At 38.8% G+C, this 26,560-nt stretch overlaps 1 protein-coding gene and 1 long non-coding RNA gene across 3 annotated transcripts; one reads left to right on the plus strand and one right to left on the minus strand.

Annotated features, from left to right (window-relative positions):
- casq1b (calsequestrin 1b) lies at positions 1–26,115 on the minus strand. 2 transcript variants are annotated; one of them, XM_044183008.1, is made up of 12 exons: positions 25,687–26,115; positions 7,136–7,168; positions 5,094–5,187; positions 4,286–4,386; positions 3,965–4,076; positions 3,777–3,850; positions 2,975–3,105; positions 2,696–2,741; positions 2,497–2,551; positions 2,276–2,376; positions 1,431–1,505; positions 1–954 (listed from the first exon to the last, which is right to left on the minus strand). In XM_044183008.1, the coding sequence occupies exons 1-12, from the start codon at positions 25,921–25,923 to the stop codon at positions 631–633; spliced, it is 1,383 nt and encodes a 460-aa protein (XP_044038943.1). In that variant the 5' UTR covers positions 25,924–26,115; the 3' UTR covers positions 1–630. The 2 variants fall into 2 exon arrangements, with proteins under 2 accessions (XP_044038943.1, XP_044038944.1); XM_044183009.1 differs by lacking the exon at positions 7,136–7,168.
- On the plus strand, positions 23,056–25,662 carry LOC122869743. Its single transcript, XR_006376404.1, has 3 exons — positions 23,056–23,588; positions 24,317–24,384; positions 25,186–25,662. It is a non-coding gene; the product is annotated as an uncharacterized LOC122869743 (long non-coding RNA).
- Positions 26,116–26,560: the final 445 nt, after the last annotated feature.

The following is a 26,560-nucleotide window of genomic DNA, read 5'->3' on the forward strand; positions in this document are numbered from 1 at the left end:
TTAGTTTCCAAATAATTTTGTCTTTCATTTTTAACATGAGAGCAGAAACAAATTATTATTAGAATGTTTTATTACTCAGTACCTTAATAGTTTTCCAAGATTATAATAATCTTAAGACTGTCCAGTGAATTTAGGTTTATTTTCTTTAAAAATAGTACAAGAAAGTGTTTGTTTCTTCTCTTCATCAAGTAGAAAACATGTCATTGAAACAGGATTACAGTAAATTGGAGAAAATGAGAAAGGGGTGAACCCCGGTCTGTGACATTAGGTAGAAACTGACAGGGAAGTTAGCCTCTGTTAGCCTCTTTGCTCACATGCATTGTGAACCTCAGAGGTGAGAGATTAGCACATTGTAATACAGTAACAAAGAACATATAAAGCAACATTTTAAGCTGCAACCCTGTTCATTAACAGAGATCCTCTGCTTCTTTGAAAATCTCCTTCCCTGACTGACAGTAAAAGTTACCCATAGGGTCATTATGTTTGTCCCTTACAGGAAACCATACAGGAAGCAAACAGACACAAAGTGTGTTTGCTGCAAGATGTTCGAAAAAAAAAAAAACTGGTGCTACTTTTGGGTTTTGCCATTACTGGCTCAATCATAGTGAAGTGAAAGATGGTAGTAAACAGTTATTCATCATCATCATCGTCGTCGTCGTCATCATCATCATCATCATCATCATCATCATCATCATCATCATCGTCGTCGTCGTCGTCGTCGTCATCATCGTCATCGTCATCATCGTCGTCATCATCGTCGTCGTCGTCGTCGTCGTCGTCGTCGTCGTCATCGTCGTCATCGTCATCGTCGTCGTCGTCATCATCATCATCCTCCTCCTCATCATCATCATCTGGGTCGATCTTTCCAGACAGAACATCCTCAATCCACTGCTCGAGCTCGTCAGCTGTGGGCATGTCATCTTCGTCATCCATTTCCATCCACACGCTGTCGGCCTGTCAGGCACACAAATATTTACAAAATGACAAAATGATTCTGTTGCTTTCTTCGTCAAGTTAGAGTGTATATAGTACATTTGGAGAGGTGACGTGTTGAATAGTGTTTTTTATAGTTTATAGAAAATCGTTGCTGTCTCTTCATTTAAGATAAGTTACCTGTTAAAGGTAGCTTAAGCATATTTGCTTTACTTTTCAAAAGGAAGTTTGGCAATGGCACAGAAACTGTAACACTTTCATACCACGAAAGAACACCCTATAGCATCACTGGATTCAAGAAAAATTTTAGTAATTTAACATACAAGTGAATTTTGAAAGAGATATCTTCTTGTTCTAATGAAAACACGCTTACTACATCAATACTTAACTAAATGATTTCCTTTCAAAAGTTTTTTGCTGTACCGAGCAACACTCCAAACAACTTGAAATCAGTTGTTCATTTTAGGTTTTTGCAAGGGATGAGAAAGGTTGCTTACATCCTCAACATCAACCACACCAATATGAGGGGAAGAGAGGTCGATGTGGAAGGTCTTCTCCCAGTATGGCACCAGCTGAAAGTGAGATACAGACAGAGGAGAGGACATGGTTAGGCTTATTTATCCTGATACAGTTATGAATGACTTTCAGAGCAGTTGTTTTTATCACAACACCTTCCTCTGTTTAGTCATTTTTGCCCATTTTCCTGTTTTTCCAGTCATTAACATCTCCTGTCATTTCAGATACCTACCATTCCCCACCTGCCCTGAGGCTGCCCTCACTGTGTTCCCACCATTCCTGATCCCCTCACTCACCAGCACACCTGTTCCCCATTCCCTCATTAGCTTCCTTGCATATGTACCAGCTCTCTTTCCCAAGTCATTTGCCAGATTGTCTAATATACTGCCCAGTCTTCCAGCCTTCATTCCTGTTTCTTGCCTGCTTTTTTGTTCTCTCTGACTGATGACCTGTTGCAGAGTTCCGCCTTAAACTTCTTACCAAGTAAACGACTGAAAGCTTTGGACTGCTTTTGAGTCCACATCTCTGTGTGCAGAACTGAATTTTTATATTTTTTTATAATGATATTTTTGGACATTGTAAAACTGTTGTTCGAATGTAAATAGATTGTAAATTAAATCATTTCTAAAAAAGCAGTTACAAGAAATATAAAACAACAAAACGAAGAGCATAAATAATTTAAAAATATATCCTCAAGCCATACACTCATCATAGGGTTTGACACTTGAATCAGAAAAAGAAACAAAAAACCTAATCAAAAGTGCAACATTGTACATAAAACATGCCCGCTAGCTGATATACAGTTTCATTGGGGGGGTAGTCGTACCAGGGGGAAATTGTCAGGGTCGATCCAGATGATGCTGAGGTTGGGGTTGTTAGTGTTCTCGCGTGCCACCTCCTTCAGGATTTCCAGGAATTCAAAACCGTCTAAGGAAAAGTTCAGAGGTCAGGTACAGTGGTGTGCCAGGTCCCCTGAAGTATTAGCTTGATATTCGATCGTATCAATGCTATAATTGTAAATAAAGAGGCACTAAGGTAGAAGTGTACCTGGGTCATCTTCCTCAGCAAAGGCAACAATGTGCTCTCCATCAATGTCATCTTCCTGTGAACACAAAAAGGGGGATAAGACATGGATGTCCTATATTTCCACTCTAGACTGACTGATGAGAAAAATTAATTTTATTGGAGAAAGAAATGAATGATGCCTTTTTTTTTTTTGGTTACAGAGAATTTTCAAATCTCTTACCCAGATCTCATACATGCTGTGAGGCTCAAGCTTCCTCAGAGTGGGCCTGAAACATTAAAAACATCAAAAATCAAACTGTCACATTGTCATGACTTAAAGAAAAAGTTGTTTGAAGAAATGATAATGTTTTGATTATCCAGTAGTGGTACTTTATGATTAGATGGTTTAGATCCAACAATGATTATCAGCTTTAGATTATGTAAAATGTGTGACCTAAGAAGGATTTATAGGTCACTGCGGATGTTATTAATGTTATATTAGTATCACACAGGATCTCACCTGTCGTGCTGTTCAATGTATTCAACAAGCTCAGACTCAATGTAGGGCTTTCCTGGAATGGTGACAGGTTCCTCCATGAATGGTTCATAGAAATCAACTTCATTCATCTTCAGCTTCAGCTTCTTGGCAATCTGAAATAACATTAAGAGAAAAGGGAATCAGACAGGAAATGCAAAGTTAAAAGAACATTCGAAAATACTAAAATGTTTGCTAGCACAGACCGGGTTTTTGAAAATTTTAGGAACAATATAGCCATTTAAATTAATGTCTGCATCGTTACAAGCCCATGAAATTACCTTGCTCTCCTTTCGTAGAAAAGGTTTCAGTCGTAGTCTTCTGGACACTGTTTTCAGAATCAAGACGTTTCGGCTCCCATCCGGAAGTCATTCTCAATTGTGGAAAAAATTGGACGGGAACTGGAAATTTAAACTACTCTGAGTTACATAAGCCCTGCCCTCAGGAAGGAATCTGCCTGAGTATCTGTTAATAGCTAGGGAGGCAGGGCAGGGCAGGGCTTATGTAACTCAGAGTAGTTTAAATTTCCAGTTCCCGTCCAATTTTTTCCACAATTGAGAATGACTTCCGGATGGGAGCCGAAACGTCTTGATTCTGAAAACAGTGTCCAGAAGACTACGACTGAAACCTTTTCTACGATAGAACACTCCTGGACGAATGAGGGACTACACCGCCTTGCTCTCCTTTGATATTCATCTTTTCTAAAGTACCCAAGAACATAAATTCACACTTTTGTGTGCACATATGAAAATAAATCCACACAAATACTCAAAGAAACAATTTAAACCTTGGGGTCAAATGTGGCAAAGAATTTGACGAAGGGGTGGAACTCCTCAGCAGCATCATCATACTCAATGAAGTCTGGATAGAGAAAATAAGAGAAAACATGTTATTAAGCGCAGCGTAGTTGATTTAAAGAGCAATTGCCTATGATCTGTTTGAAGCTCAGTCTTTAGATCATAATCTGCAACCTACGAGGAGATTTCTCGCTCTTGAAATAGCCAACCAGCTTGATGACCTCATCATTGTTGTGGAAACCCTTCAGCTCACGCTCGTTGTCAATGATCTCCACAGGGTCTTCAATCACCTGACAAGAGGTAAGAGGCAAATATGTGATGGATTACAATAATTTACATACATGATATAATTCCACACGTCAGTATTTTGAAAGCAGAATAACGCAGACACTTCCATTGAAAAATAAGAAACTCAATATGTCTATCTTGTGTACAAATTCTATAGAAATTTGAGTCTGAATTTAACCCCAGTACTTATCATTGACCATAAATTACTTACATCATAGAGGAACTCAACCAGGGTGTCGGCGGCCAGCTCTCCATCGTACTCGATGATCTCATTGTCGGCAAAGATGTAGATGCTCTCTACCTCATCCAGACCTTGTACGAGAGTAAAAAGATATTTTCTTCAGTCATTCCACATTTATACCAGGAAGATTTTTACACATATTCTTGCATGATGGTAAAGTTATTTTTATGCATGACTGTTAGACAAGTTTCAGTGGTAGAAAAATAGGTTTTCGATGTACTTCAAAGGTCGATTCCACAATTGCAACTGCAATGATACGTTGTGGTTGGGTCCTAAACAGGTCCTAAAAGCCCCTAAATAAGTATCATTTACCGTATACTTGTTGTGCTACTGCTCATATCATGTAAGAGGAACTCTTTGGTCAGCACTGTAAATAAGGTTGTTATTGGCATATTTGGAATATTCAAATTTGCTAACAAACCCCAAAGAAAGCTTGATAATGAAGGTATAAGCATTCAGGAATACACTTCATTTGGTGTACTCTTGCTGTCAGAACTTCCATAGCCTTGTTTTTGCTGCATGTAGCATTTTGCAGTAGCAGTATATACTTAAACCGGTGGGCACTTACAGAGTTTGCAGCTCCAGTACCTGTTGTAGTAGAAGCTGTGACACCTTAGGTCAACACTTGAGGGCAGGGTTGTTTCATTTATTGTCTATAGTACACTAGGCCTTAGACATCAACCTTATACAACCATTTTTTTCTGCTAGTATCATTGACAATTAGGCAATTGACAATGTTTTCACCAGCAAGGTCTCTGTCAATGACTGGCAAGCTTACCCAGCTTCTTGGCAACAGCAGAGTCCTTCTTTTCATCGACCAGGCCGAATCCAATGTCCTCATCCTCAAGATCGTCCAGAACTTGGGCTGCAAGCTGGACAGACAGAGAGAGAGAGAGAGAGAGAGAGAGAGAGAGAGAGAGAGAGAGAGAGAGAGAGAGAGAGAGGGAGGGGGGAGTTGGGCCAAGAGTGGGAGTGAAGGAGATAAAGAGAAAGTTGTATTTAGTATCATATGAGTGCTGATTCTGTCTTTGACTGATCTTTCACTCGTCTGTCCATGATAGACGTTTCCTAATCTCAGAACTCCATCAAAAATATACTTTCAGTTTCATTTACATGAGTAACCCTTTGGCATTTTATATTAATTTCAAGGCCTTAAAGCAAAAGCGTTGGATTGCTGCCTTGCACTTTCTAAATCTGAGTGAAACTGAAGCCAACAATTGACAGCCCTCATAGCCGACGTGAGAGGAGCATGGACAGCGGAGTTTCCAGAAGAACAAGAACGGCAGAACTTGAGCCAACTATGTCGAGGGGAAGAGACGCTGCAACAGGTGCGGTGGAAAGAAGAGGAGCTCACACTTTGCGAAAGTAAAGCTGCTGCATACATGCGCATACATATTACACTGTAAATATACAGACTTAGCATACATTGGTGTTTTCATCTCTCTTTCTCTCTACACACATTGGTAAACTATATTTCTCACAGTTGTATACAGATACATACTACCGTTTCCATTTCTTTTGCTAATTTGTTCTCCTTTTTATTGCTTTGTCAGTACATTTAGCACTTGCAGAGTATGAAAGGATGCTCGCCCCTTTAAATGTGAAGCTGCACTTTGTATAAAGTGAGTCAAAAGCGGCTTGCAAAGCTGCACAGCAATATGGTTAACATTCATAAGTGGCCAAATGCCCCAAAGCCCCAGCACAAATAGCTCGTACAGTATGTATAGTATGATATAGTATGTGCTATGTTGCTCTTCACAGGCAATATTTAATGCCATCTATTATTTTGTTCTCCAGACTCCAGACACATTAACTAATGATTGGACACGGGGCCAATTTGTCTCTAATCTGATTAGGAACATTGGCCTACTTGCCTGGAAACACAAAGCAAGATAATCACCATATAACAGCTAATGGGAAAGGTTGCATTCAGGGTATGGCTTCTTTTGCTTTAAAGGGTAAGTTCTCTCAAATCAGAAAAAAAAATAACCTACTAATGCCTAGCCATGCAGATAGTTTCAACTTTATCTGCTGAGGTTTTAAAGGAACAGTTCAGTATTTTGAAAAATACGCTTTTTTGCAGAATACCATTGTCATATCTGTCACTTCAAAATGAAGCTACAGCCAGCAGCCACTTAGCTTAGTCCCTGAAGTCCTGTCGTCATCTTGAGGTTACTAGGCAACCAGCATGGACATCTCCCAGCCAAGAAATAGTCCAGCATATAACCCTCACTGGGGCTATCTCTTCTACAAAGTTGTCTCAATTAAAATGGTTTAATTGGTTATGAGTTTCTTAAATGTAATTTTTTAATGGTTTGAGCAGCACAAATTAAATACGATTCACTTGGATTGGGGTGAAAGCAGAAATTTTGACTAATATCTTGGCACATAAACCAAAACTACAAGCAAAGACATCACATGTAGTAAGTCAGAAAACATGATGGTTGCATGGATAAATGGGTAAGGGGATGGATGGATGGATGAATGGACATGTTAAAGTTTGATTAATAGATTACGTGGGAGCCTTTTTTCAATTTCCCCATTCTCTTTGTCAAGTAAATCAACTTGCTATGGCACACAAAAGTACAGTCAAAATATAGACTCAAACTGGCACAGCCCAAGCTGCTGCTGCCAGACTTTGAAAGCAGTTCAGTCTCCATTGGTCTGTGATGTCTGGTTGTTGCTTCATGTAATTTCCTCTGTTTTAAACTAAACTGCAGTCAAGGAGTGGAAGAGAACAATCAGCAGATACCACAGCAGCAGAATAATCTGTGTTTCGCAGCCCAGCTTTACAGACACAAAAGACAGACCTTAACATACCTGAAAGATAATTGCTGCTTGACTTGTGATCAACTGCAAGAAGAGGTAACGCTTTAGGGCAAAGCACAATAGTCACAGCCTCCAGGTTTACAACAAATCGGAGTGGCCTTCACAGGAGACAAAATAGGTCCAAACTTAAACACTGAGATTTTACTTGGGGGATTAAAGCCCCATTCACATAGGACAGACTTTACTTTAAGCCCCCTATTTAGCATTTATAAGCAGTATACATACATCTAATAAATTGTTTTGTAACAGACTATAATGTTGTACGCAGCTATAAGGACACTTTATTAATGAATAGTATTTGTCAGCAGTTATAACTTCTCCTGTGAAGACACATTCTATATTATTAAACCTGTGTTGTACTATATTGTCATTCATTATATGTTTATACACCAGCCTCCGCTTATGGGTGCCTGCAGGAGGAGTAATAGTTGTTGACAAATACATTAATAAACATGTATAGCTGCTTCCAACTGCATTATAATGGGTTATTAACCATTTATTAAATGTTTATATACTGCTCATATAGGGGGACTTCAAGTAAAGTGTTACAGGATTATCATTACCTGACGACCTCATGTTATTTCTTGTAAATGCAGCTGGTTTAAATCTTGCTCAAATTGACCATGTCTGTAATCCAGTAACTGAAACTTCCACCACAAATTACCCTCCATATTTTAATAAGCACAAAGACCATCTGACAAAATTTCAGATGACCTCATATTTTTTCACATCTTATGCTCTTCTTTTTCTTTTAACAGAAATAATACAAATGTCTTGGGGATAATTATATTTTATGTTTCATTTCCATCATATTCAAAGATGGGATTTGGTCAGTACATTTGAATTAAACAGACTTTGTTTTTGCTGTACACAGAATCAGAGGTCAGTTCCTACATCACATGAGGTCCCGAGGTAATGCTAGCTGAATGTGAATAGGGCATAACACAAGAAATGATTGAATAATTTTGTGTAGTGTAGTGTGCACCAGTGATTGAATAATTAGATGTTTCTTATTCTTATTATTTTCAATCACTGCCTGTAAGCAGAAGAATGTCAAGTTATAGAGAAACACAACTTTAAAAAGAAAAAAATCTATAAATCTGGAAATTAATGGATTGAGCAACATTAATAAACTCTGCTGTAGCACAGAGCTTGAAAACTTGTTTAACTGATTGTGCTGCATGGAATTGGGGATGACTAAATCAAAATGTAATTTTGCTTTTTTTTGCATGTTCTTGTGTAGTAGTTTACTATAACCTCATACAAAAATTAAGTTTTTCTTACAAAAAGATAAAAACCACTGTACTGTGGAAGCATGTCAGCAATATTTTAAAAAAGACAATTGACAATGCCAACGATACTATAACAAAATTGACTTGCCAGATTTAATTTTCAAGTGTAGAACCAAAGCTCATCCTATATTCCCCTCCCCGTTACCACAGGGTATGGCCATATTAGTAACACTGGGGTATTTATAAGAGGGGTGAAGTTGTGGGTGCTTGCAGTTGGGTGGAAAGCGATGCAGGGACTCCCACAGCTATATAAGGGCATGTAAGAAAGCATGTTGAGGAGCAGAAAAGAAGGTTAAGATCTGTTACATATAGAAATGGGTGTGGAAAGGGGAGGACGGAAGGCAGGCGGGGTAGACGCATGGAAGAAGACACTTGACAGGCAAGTTAACACTTCACAGCCATCATCTCCTGCTATCATGCTCATCGGTTTTGTCTTCACTCAAACATCTCTCATTTCTGCTTACTGGTGTTTTTCTCTGTTTCTCATGATCACCTCCTTTTCTTCCCACTCTGTGTATCCATATGGATATTTTGTTGTAACTTAGTCTCCCGACACCCCTTCACCCTTCCTCATCTGTTCCCTTGCTATAACCCGACCCATCCAGAAGTCTGAGTGCATGGACCCAAGTGAGATGTCAGCGGTGTAATCATTTGGCTCCATCTCCCACTGCCCAGTCAGTGTCAGTTTGTCAGGTGACACAAGATGAGGGCAGAGTGCCATGGTGAGTCGTCAGAAACGTGCTCTGGGTCCCTGCTGCACTTGGCTGCGACACCAAATGATGAGCTAGGAGAGGGTGGTGGATTCGCAGTGCAGTAGAGGGGTCACATTTCTTGTAATGTAGCCGCCCACATGCTTACTCTGCATTTCCCAAGGCAGGTTAGCCTATATATTAGTTACTTTGGTTTAACTGGACTTGAGTGGCAGGTGTTATTGCCACTGAGTAGACATGTTTGTCTAAAATGTCTTAAGAGTGTTCTCATTTTTAATGGGAATCACCCTCCTAAACCTGCCAGTCTCTGATTTGTTATCGCTTTGCTGCATCTGTTGGACTTAAAAGCAATACTCCTACCTATTTTTGGAGTATCAAACACTCAACCCCTGTTGGCTTGAACAGTGTCTCTGAAAAGGTTGCATTTTCCTCCATGCTGTGGTCAGCTTGGATTCTAGAAAAAAAATACTTTCCCTTTTCATTTATTCATTTGGAAGATGATTTAGTCCAAAACAGCATACAAATGAGGTACAACAAATTCTCCCGATGAGTGTAAAAAGTGGCAAATCCTGCCTGACACAAGTGTAAAAGATTAAAAATTCCACCTGACACAACTGCAAAAAGTTACAAAGTATTCTATCGGTGACCCAATTCATGGCAACCAAAGTTTGCATAAACTTTTGAATCCCTCCTGCAACATAATTGACATCCCCTCTGTCCATTTGTATCCTCAGTATGTTCCCAAACCTCATAATTTTGGAAAAATATCCAAAAATAGAGCTAAATACATAGCTTCCATTTGTCACTAACATGGGGTGGAGTTTACGTCTGATGCTTGTGACCAGGATCAGCAAGTGTAGTTGCTAATGTAATGTAGTTTTTTTGGTGTTCCTTTAAAGGGGCAAATGCTCTACGCTTGTCTATACTGCAAGATGACAATATTGTATTGGCATTTGATTGGGTTGGATCAATGATTCCTTAACCAGGTGCAAAGATTTCAGGACTTTAGAAGTCACCCTCTAGCCCATAATCTGTCACATGGAATTATTTCAAGACATTTCCATTCTTCTCACATACAATTGTTTTTTTCTACTGCACAGTAATTGGGCATAGTGCCTGTGGAAATCAGCAGGCTTTCCAAGACATTTCAGATAAGAAAAACCTCTCAAACAAAGAAACAAATGATAAAGCAGGACTGTAATCACAGTGATTTGCATGCCATTCATCCATACATGCATAACAGCTATCCAACCAGCTACCATCCATCCTCGATGTAATTTCAGTACCTGCTTATTTCTCTTCATTATCAGCAAAAGTTGGAGCTTAGCATGTTTGAAAAGCAGCATTTATGACAGTATTAACAGCATTGAGACTACCTCTTCACTTCATGAATCTGTTGGATTTCTATATGGATTAGTAATCTTATTGTAAACTGTACACACAACTAGTAAGAGGAAATTACTTCTATCATTGCTGTTGGACTTTCGTCTGATAGCCGACAGAGGTGGATGCAAATCCAAAGTTTTTATTTCCCCTTTAAACAAAAACCAATCATGGATGAAATGATACAAATCTGAAGTAGACTTAGGTCTGATTTTTACCATAGGCTGAGCTGAGTTGGGAAGAGCAAACATGTATTGAAAGAAAGGAATCAAGGAAAACATGCACAAAAACAACTTCTTTTCAAGCCTAAATGTTTACTAAAAAGAAAACTCACACCACCAAGACACATCATAGAAGAAGTTGGATTAACTATTGATACCATAACATATTTTTGCCATTGTATTTCATGAGGTTTCCTGTTCATTCAGTTCACCCTTCCAGAGCCAGCTCTGGGACTTTGAAAAGGGCTAAATGAACAACTAATGTAAGAGAACTTGCTGTGCTGTTCCCTTCTCTATCATTGGTCTAAATCCGAGCCTCTGACTGAGTATTTTTGTTTGGTTGTTCCCATGTTGGCCTTGTGTGTTTCTTACGTGAACATCTGAGCAGTTGATGAGTCACACATTTGTATGTGTGCGTCACCTTATGATGTAAGTCACTCAGTCAGAACCCAAAGGACACAAACACACACTCAGTATTTAATAGCTTCCACATCAGCTGCAGAGAAACAGCTAGCTGTGCTGTTAGCTTTGTTATGATTAATATATGCGCCTAAATTCTAAAGGAGAGTGCATGCACATAATGGAGAAGTTTTATTTATACCATAAATGCAGGTAAACTGATGACCCTGCATGTTGCAAGTTTTAACCCATTTATCACAAATCAATCTGTACTTTACATTACTGTTAAGGTATTTTTGTTTTTTAGTGTAAAACATCCAGATGTTTTTAAAAGAAGCAAATATGTTTAAAACCATTTTTTAGTCAAATTGTGTGACCCTCCAGACTCCAAAATTGTTGCATCCTTTTGCAAAAAGATACTGTTCACTGCATTTTACAGTTAACAATGTCCTCTTGCAATGCTGATATAATGTCATCGAGTTCTCCTTTTTAAATCAGTTTTTCAACTGTTTTTAAAAAGATACATTTCAGATTTTTATTTTTTACCAAAAAACATTTACCCTAAATATTGCAACTTATTGTCCAAAGCAATCCATAGTGTTTTATAGTTATGAATGTGATCTCCCTGGCAGCCATTGGTTTCCATCCATTCCTATATGGTATTTCTATCAACTTGCAGAGAAACCTGTTTCAGATATACAGTAGGTAATGAAAATATGTCTGTTGTTTGCCTGTAAAAGATATTGTTTCATGGTAATGCAGTTAAGTGCAGATTTATGTGTAAAATCTACATTGTGACAATGCAATATTAACGTAATTTTGGCAAAAAATACAAGCAGTTGAAATACAATCCTGTGATGGATTACCTGAGTTTTAAGCAATCAATTTTCACACTGGAATAAAAATAGGAGAAATCAATTATGGGAAATGCATTAAAAAAGTCAAAACACTACAGTATGCACAGTATTTGGTATATATGTTTAACAGTAAAAGTCTGTGTGATTTGTAGTAAATGGGCAACAACATGCAAAAACACTGCTATGGTGCTTTAACATACTGACTCATAGCCCATATACAAACCAGTTGGACATACAGCCAACAAAAAAGCAGCAATCATCATTCTCAAATTTTATCTTAACATCTGGTCCACAACCTGGAAAATTGCTGAATTTGTAAAATGAAGGAACATTAAAAGGTTTTCAAAGCAGTACGATTTCCCATCTTCCTGTATGAGCAAGTGTCTTGGGATCTGTGCAAAATTAGAAGCTCTTTCCCCCAGCCAGATATTAAATTAGTAATGACTGCTGTAACACATCAGGACGTTCTACACCAGGCTGTTACATAACACTGCGCCGGGGTGGTCATGAAAGATTCAGATACAACAGTGTATAAAACACACACTCTGACTTGCCACCAGTAACTGCACTGTTTGTAAGGAGGCAATCAGAAATTAGATGCTCGAAAGCTGATGTGTTTTTGATTTTTTAATGATGTTCTCTGATCCTTTTAACTTAGAGTTGACTATTTTCACTTTTTCATAGCACAACATGGTCTCATAGGAGATATGATGAAATGCATGGAAAGCTTTTAGAAATCTCACAGGCACACAAGCTGATTCACTACAACAAATTGTGAGGGCAGAAGTGTCTGGGACCATCTGTGAATGACTCACTTTGACAGCAATAAGCCATATTACAAACATGTTCCATAACAATTTCAGCTAATAAACTCAAAATCCCTCCTGCATCTCCCTCCTGCATCTTATTTTTGTGAGTTGCATAAAAGCTTGTTTTCAAAGGACAAGTGGATGTGTTATTTCACTATTATTTAGATTTAATGGGGGACGTGCAACAGCAGCTAACTTTAATGTCTGTATTCAATTTGTATTTCAGTGAGCTACCAGTGGTACTAATCAAAAAGATGATGTTTACTCCTTGAAAATTTCAATGTTTTACTCACTATGGTAGGAAATGTACACGTGCAACAAATAACATTAATGATAGCTACATTCCAATTGAGTGTCCCAGTAAACCACATCAGTAAGCAAGCATGCACAAACACCTGAATAGGCCTTTTCACAAAAATCATTTTGACATGTCACAGTAGGAAAAGGACAGGTGTACATAATAAAGTTAATGATGGCTGAATTCCATTTAGCTGTTTCAGTTTCAGGGTCCTGGTATTGTGCATGCTGGCTCACTGTCACACAGTGATGCTTTACTTGGACATTTGAATAGTACAAAGCGATTAGTAAGTTATTAGTAATGCCTGTGCTGTACAAGTCAAAATGTCTACTGTGAATATGTGTTCAGGGCTATGGAATGGAGCAATCATTAATTAAGGGTCCACCACTATTTCTTATAATGTTCTTGCATTTATAAATAATTCAATCTAGTTATGTTATGTTTCTTTCTCCATGTTTTAGCCATGCCAGCAGCAAGGCTCTATGGTTGGCTCCAAAAACCCCATGTTCATTGTTTGTCTGCTGGTTTGTGGTAATTATTTGCACATTTGTTTGTGGGAATATGCACCACAAAATCACAATGTTTAACCACATTATCATAAACAGGGGATCAATGGGGCCCCACAACTTTCTGTCTCTGGACCTCCCTCGTGGGTTAATCTGGCCAGTCAGTTCAACCTCTTTCAAGGCTAAAATAACTATTTGATGGACTTCCATTCAATTTTGTACATATATTCATGGTTCCCAGAGGATGAATCCGTAGTTTCGATTGAAATATCTTGACATCTGGTGGATTGGCACAAAATGAGGTACATACCTTCCTATTCCCACACGATAAAGTAATAACTTTGGTCATTTCATCAGTTTGTCCAATACTGTTATTTATGACTAAATACCTGCAAAACGAATGGCATTCCCATCAGCCTGTATGTGGCGTTTACTGCTAATTAGTTAATATTAGCATGCTACACTCAACTAAGATGGTAAAAATGGTAAACATTATCTGCTAAACATCAGCATGTTAGCATTATCATTGTGAGCATGTTAGCATGCTGACATTAGCATTTAGCTCAAAGCAGTAATGTTCCCAAGTACAGCCCCACAGAGCTGCTAGCATGACTACAGACTCTTAGTCTTGTTTACAGATGCACTCTGTAAAATGTACTGTATATGTATATATAGTCAGAAATTGTCTTTGCAGGAAATAGGAAGAAAATGGAATGACTACTGCACATTACTATAGAAAACAAGGTGATGGGGTCGTAAAGTACCAAGAAACAGATGCGGTATGTTCACTTACACACAGTGAAGTAAAGTACTTATGCACTGTACTCTCATTTCTACCTTCATTCAGGTCCATCACTTTGTGGAATGAAGATGTAAGTCAAGGTTTCAATGTCACAAGATTCACATTTAAATTTTCCTTGATCCCTGGCATTTCCTTGACATTTTTCTCTCATGAATAAGTGATGTGAAGACATTCCCTGATACAGATGACGGAGGAGGGGGAGAAGTAGAAAAGAACATTCAGAGGAAAAAAGCAAAAAAAAAAAAAAAGTATTTTATGTTGATGGAGAAAGCGAGCACAGCAGGGTCATTTATAAATAATTATGTACAGCAAGAAAGTACACATACTGTAACATTCACGTGTCATCTGATTATTATCTCATTGTATGTGTCAAGTGTAGTTCTAAAATTATGTATTTTGTCATTTAATTTGATGGACTTGTTAGGATTAATGGTTCAGTGCCCAATTTACACACAAAAAATACCTTACTTATTCCCAGTCATATTTAGCCATACAGATAGTTTGTTTTGTTTTGTTTTGGTTTTTGGGAAAATTTGTCCAAATTTGGAGGTGAATGGGGAGGTGGCTGGGGTAAAATTAGCATGACAGAAACAGCATGCAGGGTCCCTGCCATGCACCACAGGAACTATTTTGGCTGGTTGTTGGGAGCTGCTAACAGGTCCCTCACTGCGCTGCAAAGTCTATGGACACACAAGACTCCCACCTCAGCTAATGTTGAAGAAATGTGGACAATCTACAGTAGCAGAGACAGTCTTTGAGGAAATTTGATTTAAGTTACATATTGCAATTAACACTATGTTGTCATTTATTTCCCTATTTTATATATTCTCATAATTTTCTATCTGTCTGCATCAATGTTTTCTGTGAGCACACTTTCTCCGTAAATATGTTTTTTTGGTTGGTATAATTTTGGTTTGGTGGTGTTTGCTTCCAATTAATTTATTCGATTTAGAATTGTATTTTACATGGCTATATCCTCTTGTTTTGCTGTATCTCCTTCTGCAATGGCTCTATTTCCCTGAGGTTAAAAGAATTAGCTTTTGTCTGTTTAATCTAGGACTTTTCATGAGTTGTTTAATGAGTTCATGGATCTGAAAAATAGGTACATCATATGCAATGAAAACAAAACAATTCGTTTCCCATGTAGCAAAATGATGGTGAGCTATCTGGTGTAATAGGAAAAACTCTATTAAAGAGTTATATTGTGGCACTAGCGATGATAAAACCATTAAGAGTTTTTACCAGACGAGATTGTAGATGTGCAGGTGTACCCTGTGGAGGCTGCTTTTGAAAATTCACTGCAGAGAGGGGCTTTCTTCCCCCCTGATTGTGGCAACTCTAAAATACATTTTGCAAAATCTTACAAAATATCTCAATTCATGTACCTCAGGAAGGGTGAAGAGATAATTCTGTGCCTGGTAGAGTTTCAGTACAATAAATCAACTTGAGAACTGCAGTTCATCATATTCAATCTGTACAAAACACCTCTCCTGAATAGACAAAAAAAAGCAATATCCCAGTATCATATTGTACTGTATAACCTCAGGTCATTTACATTACGTACCACACAGATGCACAGTCATGCCTGTGATTAATGAGATGTATATATTTCTATTTTGCAAGAAAGAAAATGGAGCAAAAAATAAGTAGAAAAAATATTGGGGATAGTTTAGCACTATTGAATAAAGCTTTTAACACATCTTAGGTGGTCCATATTGTGACAGTGCATCATGCAGCAAAATATACACTTACAACAACAGCTGAGACCCTCTAGATCAATGGGCAAAAGCTTCTATTATTAATCCTCTCCAAACAACAGGTGGCTTTTGACATGGATAAACTGGACAAGCTGGAACGCTAGTCTTGCCAGCAAACAAACATCTCTACCCATCAACACTGATGAGATGTCATCAGAGAATAACACCAAGGACACTTTATCTAAACATAACTCTTGTCACATTTAATGACATCACATCTGACAAATTAGTTCTTAATTTAGCGACTCTTTCACACCGTTAATTGGGGGGTGGAGATGTAGTGCAAGGAAGGTAAGAGGAGATCTATCAAAATGTGATGTTGCTCTTACACAACTTGACAGCAGTGTCACTTAATGGAGGGAAATGTTAAGTATTGACAGCTGTGCTACATGAATGAGGAAAAGTGAAACTGGTCTTCTGAATTACGCAGCTGAGGAGAAAGGGGAGCTCTTTATGATATTGGACAGTCTGAAAGTACAGTATATCCTGGGGAAATTTTGTGGCTTGGAGCTAAAGCTAATCTGGAGTTCATGAGGTACAGTAAAGGGGCCATGGGGACTTGGCCTGTTGGCCCAGCCTGGTCCAAGATAACTTGGTGGTAATGAGATCCGATCCTATGCATTCTGGATGTGGCATGTCAATGTCTGTTGCTTAAAATCAGAGTCAATAATAGTTGTCTGGCTGCCTGTCAGGTTCACAGATCGTTGCTTGGGATGGGCATGCTCTAATACTGACCCTGATTTAGAACAATTACACTTTGTGTCCACTGAGAATTGCAAAGCTGGCTTATTTTGTTCTCTGTTTACAGTAGCAACAGCAAGCCTTGGAAGAACCTGACAAGTGACTGTTAAATCCCATCCCCCTTAGTCACTGTTTCTTTGCCAGTGTTGCCAACTTGGCGACTTTGTCACTAGATTTAGCGACTTTTCAGACCCTCTTTGCGACTTTATTTCTAAAAAGCGACTAGCGACAAATTTTGCTAATTATTCAGACCATCAGGGAAAAGATGAGAAATATATTAAAATATATTATATTGTAATTCATTCCCATGCATGCTGCGACTCTTCTGCCAACAGTGTCTCTCTCCTTGCGCTGGCATGTCGGACAGCTTCACTCTTTCTCTCCGGATCTCTGGATTAGGATGTTATAGCTTGTAAATATGTAAATAGTTAATTTGATCTTGTAAATATTTAAATTGTTCTCCTTCCCTACTTTTTTACTAAAAATATACGATGTAGTGAGTTTGTGATTATTTATTCATTAATAATGTCCATAGTACCACTTGTAAAATATTTTCATATATTGCTCAATCCTGCATTTATGCACATACTTTATATCCTGCACTTGCTTATTGCACTTCTGGTTAGACCTAAACTGCATTTCGTTGCCTTGTACTTGTACATGTGTAATGACAATAAAGTTGAACCTAATCTGATTCTAATCTAATCTATTTGGCCAAAGATTTCTATCTACGTTTTATATGTCTTAAATTAAGGTGAACTCTCCCTCACTGCACTAAACTTTATGCAAATGATTGTATGATGACGTCATCAACATGTGCATATTTAACTTCTGAGGCAATGGATCCTTGATTTCAGAGTAGATAATGGCAGACTTCTCATTTCTGGTGACCATCAACTTTGCTATCAGATTTTATCAGCTGTACCTAGCTAGCTAATTAAACTAACGATAGCTCAATGAGTTGGTTGTAAACACTGTCACCAGCTGACTTTTCTATATTTCTAGCTGACTCGTTTAAAAACAAGAATCTTGTAAAAGGGATTGAATATGGTCCTAATGGCTAGGATGGATGGATATAGTGGGTTTAGCAAACGATCAATTTCAAGTTCTTTACCTCTGTTTCTAGAAAAATGTCTTATCACTGTTACAATTACTGGGGTAGCAGAAGAGCCACAGAACATACTGAAAGCAACTCCACTGTGTAATCACATATTTACATTTCTGATAGTGATTGTTTCTGTGAAGAGGGGCATTAATGGATTAAAGGGCTATGCAAATTGACATATCTAGTGTAGTTATTTGAGGCAGTTTGGAGACTGGTTTCATTACAACCACACATTACAAAATGTATTAACACATTCCAGAAGTATTTTCTCAAAAACATTACTTGTAAGCAAAACTAATTAGGATGACTAACTTTAACTATGAGCTGTAAGCCTTTTTTTATTCATCTGCATCTTAGATTGAAAAAACACTCTATATGCATTTATTTGTGTTGTAACACTGGACTTAAAGTTATATAATATATAATAGTTATATAATTAAAGTTATATATTTTTGTTTTTTTTATGCCAGAGGAACATCAAACAGTGGCCATAGCATTGAGAAATTGAGGTGATTCAGTGGGCTAAAGGCGTATTGCCTAAAATAGCACATACAATATTAGCCCCACTCTTTCTCTCTCTTCATTAATACCATCCACTATCATTAAAAATGTAAGCGTGAAATTTATTGTGCAGGTGAAAGGAGGAGGACTCCAACAGTCAGTTTGGATAAAGGTTTCCAGAGCGACAGTCTGACCTTTTCCCAGATCTCTCAGTAGATGGAAGGAGATTAGAAAAGACAAAGCAGAAGCCTCTTTCAAACCATGAAGATTCCCTGCACATAATGTGTGGGCTTGCTTTGTGTGCACCTGTCACCTTTCCCAGTTATTAGCATAATTTTAAGCGACCACAGGGAAAAAACAGCCCTCGAGCTGTCTTTTTCTTTAGCTCTTCTCTTACAGGAATAGCCTACTTTCAGGGCCCTGTAACTCTAACTTTTTCTCTCTACACCATGGGGTGTCTTGTAGCAACATAATGATCAATGATTTAAGGCTTATATTTCTGTTCCAGTGACTTACTGTTCTCAAAGTGTCTGCCAAATCTAAAAAAGTCATAAAATATTTTGTTTCATACTGCTGTGAATATTTACTACAGAAATCCATAATTTCAGAATTTAAAACTAATTTTAGTCTACAGCTACACTAACAGCTTTGTGAGGCTGTACATAGGAGTACTTTTAGCTAAATGCTAATGTCAGTAGAATAACTTGCTCACAATGACAATGCCAACATGCTGATGTTGAGCAGGTATAATGTTAACCATTTTTGCCATCAGCTTGTGACTGTGCTGACAGTAACAGTGAGGTGATGGGAATATCATTAGTTTGGTCACTAAAATATCTGACAAATTATGATTGGACAAAGTTTGACCTGATGGTGTCTCTAGATGAAAAGTTTATTTACCGAAATGATATAGTAGTCGTTGAGATATTTCGCCTAAAAACCAAGAATGTCAACCTCATGGTGGCGCAAGAGGAAAAGTCGGGGATCACCAAAGTTAATGGGCTTCATCCTCCAGGTACCATGAATGTCTGTACAAAATTCATGGCAATCATCTAACAGATGTTGAGATATTTCAGTCTGGAAGTGGTGGACAGACCGAGTGACTGATCGACAGACTGACATTGCCATCCCTAGAGCCACACCACTAGCATTGCTAAAACTCTTATTTTAGCTTTTCAAAAAATGTAATCATTGAGCAGCTGTGTAGTGCTATATATTTTATTTAGCTGTATCTTTCTGTAGGTTATGTACTTTTATGTTGTTCCCTGTCCTCTTTTTCATCTTGTATAATCAACTTGCCAAAAAACTTCATTTAAAAGCTAACAATTAGGCAAAATTTGCTTCTTGTACATCATAATAACATCAATAAATGTGCATTGTCCCTGATAATAATAAAAAACGGTACAATAATGTAAACGCTGTAACCCTACATTATTTTCTCGTCTCCGTGGGTGTTGCAGATAAAGTAGTATGTATGACGTTAAGGAAAGGGTGAAGAAGGCTTGGTTACTGCTCTCTGTTCATACAGTTTATTGACTGGTACACAGGGTGCCATAGCAACAATGTGTGTGTGTGTGTGTGTGTGTGTGTGTGTATGGGGGGAGAGGGGTGGTATGTTGGTGAGGATGATGGCAAGTAAAAGATCACTGCAACCTGAGCTGTGTCGGGTGCAGTGATGGATGAGTATGGGCATTTACAGTATGCAGTATGCCAAAGGTCAGAGTTGAGAGAGAGAGAGAGAGAGAGAGAGAGAGAGAGTATGAATATGCAGACAAGCCAGAAAAAGGTTCATCAATATCAGCATTTTCAAAATTAGATGGGGACCTACATTTTTCATATTTCAAATTTAATAATTTTAATGTGTTTAACCAGTGCAACATGTAGCCCTTATTCATTTAGTCACAGCCTTTGGCGTATGGTTGCTAATTTTGCATCCTGCCTGTTAGTCTTTAATCATATCTTTGGATGAGACTTCTGCTTCATAATATTTGGTCTGAGTCATAATAATGAGAGATATTTTTGGCTGAAGTGCTGCAGGTGAGGTGGGCTTATCTCAAGACCAACTCATCAGGACTGTCAATCTGTCTATCGCATGCCTCCTGAATGTGCTTCCAGCTCATTAAACAGATTGTCACTTTGCGCTGATTGAATGTGAGACACCTGTGATTACTCTCCTAGACATTAAATGGAACTGAAAAATTGTGGTTAAACCCTGTTGCTAAGCCAAACATGAACATGTTAAAGGGAAAAAAAGCAACTCACATGACAACTCATATCTATAAAATTCAAAACATTAGGGATGTTTCTAAAAACCGGTTTACTATACCAACCTACAAATTAGAATTTTATACATGCAATACTATCTTTAAGACAGAGTTGAATGTAGTCTGGTTTCAAGCTGCAACAATTAGTCAATTAATTGATTAGTCAATCAACATATAATTAATTAGCAACTAATCATTTGAGTCATTTCTCAAGTGAAATGCCAAAAAGTGTATGGTTCCAGCTTCTCAAATGTGAAAATGTGCTGCTTTTCTCAGTCTTACATTATAGTAACTTAAATATTTTTAGGTTTTGGACTGTTGGTTGCACAAAACAAGACATTTGAAGAAGGATATTGTGATTGGCATTTCTCACTTTCTAATGTTTTATAGACCAAACAGATAAATCGGAAACTAAAATAGTTGCAGCCCTAGTATGGTGAAGTTGTAAAAAAAGAAAATAAAAATGGCAATAACCTATGTATTTGTCCCACCAATTCAAGTTTGTCTTAACAAATGAAGCATAGTATTAGCTTAGGCAGAGCTTAAAGCACTAAAGTCACAGCTTCTATTAACTGAATGCCATCAGCTGTTTCATTCTTGCTCCACAATCACTGGCTGAAACGCTGTTTGCTCCCTCAATCACCCAAACCTCTTTCTTTTGTGCTATATTTTTTGTTTTGTAGATTTAACTAAGATTTATTATTCATTTATGTTTTTTTCTCAAGGGGGCCTTAGTTCTGTCAGCAGAATCCTCGTTTATCTGCATCTGCTATAAATGGCTAGTCCTTAAGTGTCTGACTGAAATGTGATTATTTGTTCTTTCCAGAGAAGCTCTGTTTAGAAGCAAAGTCCACCTGTCTTCACCACTTTCCATATTTTTATACAACACATTCCCATACAAAGCCAAAACACTAACTATCTATTCTGGCCTACATGCAAAGCAGTGTCATCATTTACCCCTCAACTCATTTAGCAAATGCAGGTTTTGTGACACTACATATGCCTCTTTCATTGAGTATTACAAAATAAACGACATTAATGTAATATATTATAATGTATTGCATATTCACAACCCCTGGCCACTGCAGGGGAGTTAAATTTTAACTTGTCTATCACAGCAGTAAGATCATTCCAGCTGGGGTGAAAGGTGACATATTTTATTACTGACAGGGTGACTCGTTCTCTGATGTGTTGCTAATGTGTGCGTGTACGTCTTGCCGGGGTTCATTTTCCGGCCGATGAACATGAACACTGGGTGGTTTTGCTGCCTGTCTTAGCTGTCAGGATTTCTGTCGTGTCTGCATTTCAGCATTCTCATCGCTCTTTGTAAACTGTTACTTTTAACATAAACAAGTTTGCTGCCATGACTGACAGGTTACATGTCAACTTAAGCATTTGCACGAGCTTCGTAATGACCACGTGCAGCACACTTAAGGCACTACCAGAATTCACACAATGCTAGCATAACATAGCAGGTTTATCTGCTATCATCGTATCTCCATAAAGTCAACTTCTCAGACATAAAGAAAATCCCAGTAATGTTTATCTGATCTGAAAAAGGTTTTGTAAGCCCAACAGGTTTGTCCAGGATTTCATTTGATAGCAACAATCTACGTTGTCATGTGAACATTTACTCTGTGTGTGGCGCAAATTGGAGCTGTACTCCTAAATCTGTTATGGTTGGTCATGTGTGTGTTTTACATCTGCAGGATATAAAACATGTAATGATCCTGTGATACTTATCCCTTATAATACTTATAATAAATCTTGATCACTCAATGATCTACTTGTGGCAACGCCTACAGGATTTTTCTCTCAACTAATTTGCTAAATTTAACTTATTATGTTTCTATTCATATGCTGGGTATCAAAATGGAAGCTGTGGTTTGAAAAATGAAGAAAGTCCATTTACTTTCCTGTGTGAAGTGAAGTGAAAACCCCAAAAAACCGCTAAGGGGATAATATCTTCAGAAGAAATATATATTTGGTATAGTCTACTGAAAACAAGCATTGCTTTTGCTTAAATTAAGATACAGCCAAATAAATGTAATGAACCTTCTGACATTAAGTTTTTATGAAAAACATAAATGTAGAGTATGGTGTCTCAAACTAGAAGCATATGTGAATGACACATCCTACCATACATGTATGGCCCAAGCTTTAAACAAAGGCAGTTTAGATTTGATTTCCTAAACTCTGCTCTTTAATAATTCATACTTCCTGATTCATAGGTGGTAATGACCAGCTATTTTAAGCATCCCCTCTGAGCACCTCTTGTGCTCTTCCCCGATTGGCTGAATGGACACAACTGGCAGGAAGTCAGTAAGAGAGTAACAGTCCAGCAGGGTCCTGCTCCAGTAAGCATCTCTTACTCAAGCCAAGAAGCACAACTTGGCAGCACAGATAGGAAATTGATCAGATCCAATGACTTGGGTGTGTAAATGATGGTTTAGGACTTCAGCCTACACCCAGAGAGGTGTGTAGTAATACAAAACAGAACAGTGTGTGTTGCCTGAGAGAGCTGACAGAGCAGTGGAAGCAGTAGTTGAGGTGAGATATGGCCCTAAACTCTCTGTCCATCTCAGGAGGGCTTTTAGCCTCGTGCTAAGCGTGCAGGGCTGTCCTGGGCTATTTACAGAGGTGACTTATGGTGGCTAGTGTAAGGTACACTGTGTCTCTGTAAGAAGACACTGCTGCTCTGACAGGCAGGGGATTGCTGAGGTGAATACACTGACAGCGGAGCCCAGGTGCATCGACTGTAGGCCGGCTGGTAAAGGGTCCTTTAGATTTATTTATCCGGTAAGAGTTTCCAGAACATACATACTCTTTTTCTACTGCCGACTGATTAGCAGCACCACTGGAGCAATTGAAGCGTTATTGCCTGGCTCAAAGGCACCTCAGCAATAGTTGTTGAAGGACGAAAGACTCATTTACAAGCCCCAGTGTGATTTGCAGACCTAGACCTGGTCGCAAGCCTCTTCTCTATTTACTAATAGAGCCTCTGGTTAACTGGCAGTTAAACTGAGCTGTAAATATGATGCATCATATCGGCAGACAGAATCAACAATACAACACTTAGGAAGTACACAACATTAACAGTTGCCCTGGTCTTTGACAAAGCTTGACAGCACATCACTGGATAATTTTAATATGTTCTGTTAAGTCTACATGGTCTCTGATTTATGTTTTATGTACAATGTTATTTTGCTAATTTTAGTGATCTAACAAGGTATGATAAATGTGACAAAAGTAGGATTATTTCTACAGTATACAACAGCTTGATGAATGAGGGCCATCATTTTTATTGTGTGTGTGTGTGTGTGTGACATAAGCCTTGATTCAATTGTATCAATAAAGTAAACTCTCATTTAAATATGGACTTAGAAGATAAATGTAACTAATGTAAAGTAGCCAATCACAGACATACATTCATGCATGGTACTTTAGACACTTTGTTTAGCAATGATCATGAAATGTATTTGTATGTTTAAAATCTATTATTGTTTTGGCCTGTTCTGAACCTGCAGTGAGGCGCTGCTTGAATGCCATGGGGCAAAGGACAATAGACGCACTTAAGTGATGCAATCATAAATGGGTAAGCATGTTTGGTGTAACTGTATGCAGAGACACAACGTGATTTGACTTTTTGTCTGATCCAGTAATATAATGGGAAACCATAAAGCTCCCATAGGGGATAAAAATGTTGATGTTGGAGGCTCTTTGTGCTCTGGCTGTTTAATTGCCATTCACCATATGAACACTACAGGAGCTATATGAAATGGGCTAACCTGACTAGCATGATGTGGCAAAAGGCCGGGGAATGCTTGTATTAAATTAGTACACAGTGTCATCTGACCACATGTAAAGGCAAAAGTGTTTATAGTTATTCCGAACGGCTACACTCAAAGGCAACAAGAAAAGCTTACAACCCTAAAGAGGGGCAAGACGTGATTTCAGACAATCTCACTAGTGTTGCACTCATTTGTAGACTCAAAAAGTGACGGAAGTAGTAATTAAATAAGTGAGCTTGAGAGAGAACTTCAAACCTTGCCTACTTTCTCACCTCTACACACCTGGTCCACATTGTGGGATTGTCTGTTTCTGAGACATGCAAAAATAGTCGTCCCCAATCCTGACATGGGAAAGGTGTGGGAGGAGGGGGTTTCAGACGCTATTGGACAAGCACCTCATTTGAAGCATACTGCCTTTAGTTCAGCCTTTACAGACAGCACCCACAGTGTAGAATTTTTGTTACCAAATATGATGCACCAAACCACCGGTCTTGGAGGAAATGGTTTAGTGCACACCTATGCCCCCTAATAATTTAGTCATGTCCAGCGATGGTCCAATTATTATTAATAAAACTAAAAATCCCTTCATTTTTCTTTTCTTTCAGACACTGGAGCGGTTGTGTTCTTTAGGTCCATTGGGCCAAGACAAGCTGACCCAATCACAACTTGATTGACAATCAGACAGCAGGTGATTGAATATGTGTGCATTCATCACTTGACATATACTTCCTGGTATATAGTTCCCTATCAATACCTCCCTCCATCCTGTTCGTCATGTTCTCACATTCTCCAACCTGCCTCCTTCAGGTCAGCATCTATCTAGTCATATTTGGCAGGATGCCACACCTGAAGGATCCATGAACCCTCAACTCGACCTCACCCCATAATTTCCACTTGTTCTGTTTGCCTTCCTCCTCACCTGTCAACAGCCTCCAACCCACTCATCTGAAATCCTAAGTGCAAAAGCCATGACTGCATCCAGGAATCCCCAACTGTAGCCAAATTCTCCATGTGAAACCCTTCCCTTCCTTCCCCTCTTCCCACCGTGACCCTTCCCCGACATGGACCATAGATCCATCCACTGTCATGCTTTGGCGGAGACCCACCTCCAAAGCCAGCTCTTCTATCTGAAACTGCTTCATGGCACTGCGGTTCCCATCCACATTTTTGTGGTAGTAGATCACCATCACGTCGTACTTCTTCATGACAGACTTGTAGTTCTTGGCACTGAGATCATGGACGCGGTCCTTGCCATCGTACTCAGGGATCTCCAAGCCCTTCTCCCCCCAGGACAGGGTCCCCAAAGATAGGAAGACCCCCAAAAACACCCAGCCCCACTTCATGGCTATCGTCACCTGGTGGTCGCAAAAACGCCTCTTCTCAGAGCCTTAACTGTTGATGTGGGGTAGAAGGGTAAAAAATACTCTTGAGAGGTTTAACGTTGTCCCTAACGCTAGTTGGTGTCAAGCAGGGAGAGTTAGGAACAAAGTCTGCTTCCTTTCCCCACCGGCTAGAGAAGAGCAGGTCTGACAGTTACACCCTCCCTTTAAAAAAGAGATACACGTGGTTTTGCTGACGCCACTGGCCGAAGCAAGAGGGCGGGGCCCTTTTTGGGGATGCAAATCAGTATATGAGTAGGCCAGACACTGATCCCACTTGTCCAAGAGCCACAAGCCAGAGGGGCTGCCAAAAAAGTAGGACAGACAGTGAGAGGGGTGGGGGGAGTGGGGCCCCTTGTTTAGGTCATACGGCCACCTGTTTGAAGCCGTGGCTATGAAAAGAGACAGTGGTTGTGTTGGGTGTTTGGAGAGCTACAGATACCATCTCAGTGTCTTGGATGACTGAAGGTATGGATGGATGTATGATGAGAGCTTGGTGAAAGAAGAGCTCCAAGATGCCATTCCCATATTAAGTTTTGCAGAGGAGTTGGACTCTGGCTAAAAATAAGGCTTCTGCGGGGCAACGCTGCGGACAAGATGG

The sequence above is a fragment of the Siniperca chuatsi genome, linkage group LG22 (genome assembly GCF_020085105.1).
Source record: "Siniperca chuatsi isolate FFG_IHB_CAS linkage group LG22, ASM2008510v1, whole genome shotgun sequence".
Taxonomy (NCBI): Eukaryota; Metazoa; Chordata; class Actinopteri; order Centrarchiformes; family Sinipercidae; genus Siniperca; species Siniperca chuatsi.

Coding starts and splice junctions, on each gene's coding strand:
- casq1b (XM_044183008.1), bottom strand. CDS start 25,923: ATGAAGTGGGGCTGGGTGTTTTTGGGGGTCTTCCTATCTTTGGGGACC. Junction 3,106..3,776: donor TTGCCACATTTGACCCCAAG/GTTTAAATTGTT, acceptor ATGTTATTTCAG/ATTGCCAAGAAGCTGAAGCT. Junction 1,506..2,275: donor ACCCTGACAATTTCCCCCTG/GTACGACTACCC, acceptor TCTCACTTTCAG/CTGGTGCCATACTGGGAGAA.